Here is a 6,434-nt window from a genome sequence, read left to right as displayed (position 1 = left end):
TTTGAGTGTGCGATGCGTTCGGGTATATTTCTGCTAGCTTCACTGTCACCCTTAACATCTTTAATATATTCAATGTATTTGTGCATAAAAAACAACATCCCTTCAATGTGTATGATTTTGAGTAAAAGTGGTTAAGAAGATAGTTTGCTAATGCGAACACCTTTGAAAATACTTTTTTGAGGTTTTGAAGTTGGAGAAACCGAAAAAAGTGTGTACATACTTTCTTGGTCCTTAAACATAGTCTGACACACTTCTAAAACCCAATTAACATTGTTCTCTTTTTCACTTTCCAAAAATGAAAACCTAGTTGAAAAAGTCATCTTCGCAGAAGTAACACCAACAATTCTATAAGTGGGAGCATGTACATGTTGGTCTTATATGTTGAATCAATAATGATCATAATGAAAAGTTTATTAAACAACTTGATAGAATCAGGATGAGTCCAAAATATATCTTGAATGGTTTATCCATCCTCACACACTTTGTACCTAGAATATAATGGTTATCATCCAAAAACTTCAACAATTGTTGCATTTCAATTCTTGAACCTCTTACTGTCTTGTTGTTTCGGACACGGACATTGTATACATGTTTGATATTTGAGACATTTTGAGGCCTTTTCTATTTCACAATTGCAAGTATGTTTTGGGCTACCCATGTTCGATGTCATACCATAAACAAGTTCTTTCCCTTTAAGATTAATGCAACATGCAATGGACTGATCGACTAACTTGTAGCACATGCCATGATTATGTATACCACAAATCACATTAAATGTCCATGTATTATTCACCATAAGATACCCACACAACTTAAAATGACACTCACATTTCCTCGAATTGGTGCCATCGTGTTTCAACTTTCGAATAGGTTTTGTGTACTTGTCATTTCTTTTGCATCTAAGTGTCACAAATGTTTGTCTTCTATTAGAACCATAATTTGGCCTCCCGATTACAACATTGAACCCCAATTTGGCAGCCTCAATGCGGATCCGTTCAAGTATATGTTCACGAACAACAAACTCATATTCATTTGTAAATTGTTTACCAACACCTATCTTGACATCAACCATTCTAGCGCCAGGGTGCACTATATCTAAGGTCAATCATAATAAAAAAAAATAAAAAAAACATACCAAATTCAACATTACAATAATCCGGAAGTACACTTTTGTATTACATTCAACAACATGGAAATCACTTCGGACACAACGTTTGTTTTTCAGAACAAAAACCAGATTTAGGAATGTTGTTTTGAAGTAGAAATTTTGATTAAGTGTGGAAGAAAGTTTTGGTAAAGTTTAAAGAAGAAAGTATGGTATGATCATGAGTGAAGCATACATACAAGCATACATACAAGGTGGTATTTTATTAAATTTTCCGTTTGAAAAATTCGAAAATACACTTCTGAATTATTCAATGAGTTGTAAAATACACAAAAAGTGGTATTTTTTTCAATCTCCTGCTTGACAAATCTGAAACCGCACTTCCAAATTATTCACTGGATTGTGAGATAAACAAAATCATTATATGAGTGAATCTAGAAATACACTTCCGAACTAATTTTTAGGAAAATACGAGCATGTCTTACTTAGAACGTATTTAAGTGTACAATAGATACTTTTAAAGATGTACTTCCGAAATTATAGAAGAACAGTTTCGAGTTTCAAAAGAGTGGCTCATCACCACTAAGGTTTGAAAGAGCAACCCATAAAAAAAATCTAAGCGGCAAGTATCTACTCAATCTCCCTCATACTTACACAAGCTACAACATCTTCATTCCCATATGAACTTAGGAATCTCATCATTCATTACATTTTCTTTTCAAAAGAACAAATACAAGAACAACCAGAAACCCTTAAAAATTCACACTCACCTAACCCAAAACACAAATTTATAACACAATGATCTTAAAAAATCCAAGCCCTGCAAGTCTATACAAAATTTCACAGAAATAATGATAGTTGCATACACTTACTCACATGCTCCTCGAGTAATGACATGCCATATATCGATAAATAATACACCCTTGCAACTTGTTCTGAATGATCAAGATTTTACACACATTCTCACAATATGTGTAACTCATTTTCCAATTGATATTGTCTAACAAAGTCATCTTCTACTAAAAATTCGAAGAGCCAATAGTTAGGTATTAATTAAGATCCTATACAACTAAAACCTTTATTTTCCTTTTTTTTTCCTTCTATTTTTTTTTTCAACTTCAGTTAAATTGTGCAGTCAACAGGAAAATTCCAAAGTCTTCTGATGTAGAAACAAGGCTATATATTCAACATACTATAACTCTGGTTTCAACCTTCCTGTTCAACATGGAAATAAACTAATTAGAAGAAATTTACACTTAACTTTGTTGTGCAATAAATACATAATTTAAAGAGTAAATGATCATTTTAGTTCTTCATTGTGTCAAGCAATATCGCTATAACGATAATGTCTCACATTTCAAGATAAAAATGACTATTTGCTCAAAAAAAAAAAAGATTCTGCCTGTTTACCGTTGGGTCCCAAATTATCAAGTGCTGTATTAGAATCATATCCCATTCCATAAAAGCTCTGGAAGTCATGGTCCAAAACATTCTGCGTGTACATGATATATATCAGAATTCCATATAGAAGAGAGCTAAAGGGTACAATACTACAATGTTGAAAAGGTCTTAAATCTTTTAACCTGAGGCAAAGGAGGGAATTGTGTTGATGAACTAGGAAGGCCAACCATGTTTCCCTGGAAACTTGAATTTGGGAATGGATGAGAGGAGCTTATACCAGGAACAAATCCACCGATTCCGAGTCCTAAGCGTGACTGGAGAATCTGATTGATAGAGGAAAGTAAGTCATAATAATAGTTGTGTATTAAATGGACTAAGAAAAACTCTGCTCATGTGAACAATTCACTTTAGAAGATAAAGTAAATGATGAGAAAATCCATTACTGATATTCTGTCACATTTAAGATTCGTTATGTTATGCAATGCATATCATTACATCAATAGCTAATTTTTTCATCATCGAATGAGATTTTTTGTTTACCCTCTCAAGTGAATTGTTCACTTCCAAAGAGCCAATTCCATAAAATTAAGAAACTTTACTTACATCCTTGGATAAGAGCCGCTCTACATCAAAGTTCAGTTCAGGGTTCACGGTGGCAAGTTTCATAGACAAAAACTGCAAAACATTTCTTTATTAGATGAATAGCCACAAGAACCATGATATAAAGGGATTGAAGCTTCGAAGTTCAGGGTTATCATAAAAACATCTCTTAATATTCATTAATCCGTAAAATGATTAAATTCTTTATATTATTTTACAAAAGTTTTTCCTTTTTCTATTTCCCTTGGTGTTAAGCATGTGCATAGTGCAAAACAGACTAACTTAACTTTGAATTATTAATAAATAAGTTGACGCTTTAAAGATTGCAAGGCACTACTTTCTTACCTCAACCTGTTGTTGCAGTGATTGCACATAGTTTATTATCTCATCTAGCATTACTGCTTTGCCAGTTATCTAATAAGTAAAGAAACCAAATGCAACATCATCATCATCAGAAAAAATTAACTAATCAAGAGAAAATTAATCCGTTAAGACATATCAATCAGTGTGTTAGCAAACAAGTTATCATGAATCATAAGAAACCATTGAACACAGTCATTTAAACCAAATCACCTTGTTGCATCCTGGAACAAGTTCTTGAAGCAACCTCATACGTTCACTTATTTTTTCTCTTCTAACCTACAAGCAACAAAAAAATCATTAGTAAAAAGGATTGTTTCATAACAAACATTATAGTATAAGATGTTGTTGATGTTTGTACCCTTTCTGCAAGACTATGACTGTTGGTGGCTTGACCTCTTCTAGCTCTAACATGAATGAAATTATCTTTTGAAGCATCTCCACTAGGAGAGTTGTCTTTAGCTTGCTTCCCTGATTGCTCAACTTTTGGTTTCTTTTCATGTTCTTTTGAACCATCAGAGATCTTCCTGGGAGAATCTTTCACCCCATCACCCTCAGCATTCTAATGCAAGGCATTTCATTCATTAGTATCTCATAAAACCTCATAAACAAGGCAATTAAACATTACTAGTCCTAGATTCATTAATACATGAATATGAAACTTAGCTTAGCAACAAACCTTGATCTAATCCAAACTCATATATAAAGCATTTCATTCATCAGCATCTCATAAACAAAAGAAAGAAACATTGTAAGTCCTATACACTAATGAGGTTCTGTGCATAAGGTCTAAGTTCCATCTCAGCCACAGAGCCACTAACATTCCTTTCTCCCCAACAAATTAACCACTAACATATAAATAAAATCCTATATAATAAGATTCATTAATATATGAATACCAAACTTAGCTTAGAAACAAACCTTATTTGGACTGAAATTAGAATTTTGATCAAATCCTCTCTTTCTTCTATTTCCACTGCTAGGTGCAGATCCTAGAGCTCCATCCTCATGAATTGAGTCCTCAACTTGAGATTGTTCGCCATGAATTTGACCCCTTTGGATTCCAGCATCCTTGATGTGGTTATAATGTTGTGGTGGAATAGGATATCCTGATGTGTTAGCTACATGATCACCATGTTGGCCAAAGGAACCAACCATTTCTGAGAAACTTCCACTTCCATAGGAAGGAACCTTGTGGATCATGCCACCGAGATTTGAGTATTGAACAAGGTGAGAGGTGCTACTCATTCCTTGATGATTCTCCAAAACAAGAGGGTTATAAGTTGAATTTGTATTAGCAAACTCATTGTGAGAAACCATTGAAGAACCCCCAAAAGTATGAGCTTGACTCAATGAAACAAGTGGATTATCCCAAGCTGAAGAAGCAAGGAAAGGATGATGTTGATGATGATTAACTACCTCTGAAGAAGGTTTATTGACCATTGACACAGAACTCATATCCATTTCTGAAGTCATAATGTTCTCATTCCCATGTTGAAACTCCATGGCTTTTTCTTCACCACCCATCTCAATTCAACCAAGAAAACAACACCTTTTCTATGTCTCTCTCTTTCAATATTTATATATCAATTGATTAGAACAACCCTGACTCAGCAGTTGGCTCAAGAAATGCATATAAATGATTAAAGGGAAAGTGAATTTTGACTAAGGTTGGCTCAAGAGATATCTTGCAGGACTAAACAAGGAACAAATAATTTTGCAGCTTTATAGGACTGAGAAGAAGTTAAAGTAAAAGAAAAAAAAAACCTTGTTCTCATAAAATGGAATATAATCTAACTAGTCAGATACAGATGCCACCTATTCCTTCAAAAACCCTAGGATCCAATCAAGTCTAATGAAGAGAAAATAATAAAAATGGTTCCTCTCAGAGACAAGAAAAGTGAAACCTTTCAGTCTTGTTAAGAGCATAAAGTAGATGACATAGACATAGACACTGAGATTAGATTACCCAACAACAGCTCATCAAAACTACAAAAAAAAAAGCAGATTCCCTTTTCTACTTTCTCCACACAGCAACACAAAACAATCTTCAATTTTGGTTATTCTTAATATCATTACATAGAAGAAGAAGGTTTGAGTGAGGCAATTTAACAAACAGTTGATGGGATTAAATTTTGAAAGTGAAAATGTTGTTGCTATTATTGCTAATAAATAATAGAATGGGAATCCAAGAAGAAACAAAGACCAAAAAGTATATAATACTATACTCAAATCCTGCAATGACTGAGGAAACTTGAAAGTGATAGGGACAGGATTTAAGAAGCATGAAATGCTATAGAAATTGGATATTAAAAACCAATTTCACGAATTGGGTAGTGACCATAAACACCAAAGGTGACATAAAAATCTAACTTTTATAGATTACAGACAACACTATAAGCTAGAACTCTAGAGAGAGAGAGAGAAGAGAGAGAAAGTAGTTTGCTTTGCTTGCTTACCTGCCCATGCTATGAAGTGACATGTATCATTTTAAAAGACATACTAACTACTGCCAACTGCTCCTGTTGGTAAATTATTGCAGAAACAGAACAACAACAACAACCTAATCAATTTTGAGAAATTGTTTTCTATATTATAATTTTTATGTTTTAGAGTTCATTGTTTTTTGTTTTTATGCCTTTTTTCCTTTGAAAAAAAGTAATCTGAAAATTTATCTAGTACTATATACCAAAAATTAAATTAAATTTATAGTTGATGCCATGAGACAAAGCAAATAGTGTGTAAGGCTTATAAAAGACGTACATCTTAAACACGATTCCGACACAAATACATCGATAATAATTTAAATAAATTAATTAATTAAATGTAGTTACAAATTTCAGTGCAAGTGTCCAGCACAGATACGGACACAAACACATTTTAATTTGTTCTAAAAAGTGAGATAGGCAGGGTGGAACTGCGATTCACTCTATATTTAATTTATCCTAAAAAAAATTATTTAATATTT

The 6,434-nt window shown here is 33.1% G+C and overlaps 2 protein-coding genes across 2 annotated transcripts; both read right to left on the bottom strand.

The window, feature by feature from the left end:
• Positions 1 to 535: 535 nt before the first annotated feature.
• On the bottom strand, positions 536 to 1,072 carry LOC127093722 (uncharacterized). Its single transcript, XM_051032633.1, has one exon. The coding sequence runs from the start codon at positions 1,070 to 1,072 to the stop codon at positions 536 to 538; it is 537 nt and encodes a 178-aa protein (XP_050888590.1).
• Positions 1,073 to 1,755: 683 nt separating this feature from the next.
• On the bottom strand, positions 1,756 to 6,034 carry LOC127092816 (transcription factor bHLH74). Its single transcript, XM_051031706.1, has 8 exons — positions 4,388 to 6,034; positions 3,828 to 4,028; positions 3,680 to 3,745; positions 3,452 to 3,520; positions 3,110 to 3,181; positions 2,689 to 2,829; positions 2,516 to 2,597; positions 1,756 to 2,320 (listed from the first exon to the last, which is right to left on the bottom strand). Exons 1-8 carry the CDS (start codon positions 4,991 to 4,993, stop codon positions 2,298 to 2,300), a joined length of 1,260 nt encoding a protein of 419 aa, XP_050887663.1. The 5' UTR covers positions 4,994 to 6,034; the 3' UTR covers positions 1,756 to 2,297.
• Between the last annotated feature and the right edge of the window lie 400 nt (positions 6,035 to 6,434).

The sequence above is a fragment of the Lathyrus oleraceus genome, chromosome 6 (assembly GCF_024323335.1).
Source record: "Lathyrus oleraceus cultivar Zhongwan6 chromosome 6, CAAS_Psat_ZW6_1.0, whole genome shotgun sequence".
NCBI classification, from domain to species: Eukaryota; Viridiplantae; Streptophyta; class Magnoliopsida; order Fabales; family Fabaceae; genus Lathyrus; species Lathyrus oleraceus.
The sequence above is the reverse complement of the archived record's forward strand: the minus strand, read 5'-3'. Positions and strand labels throughout refer to the sequence as shown.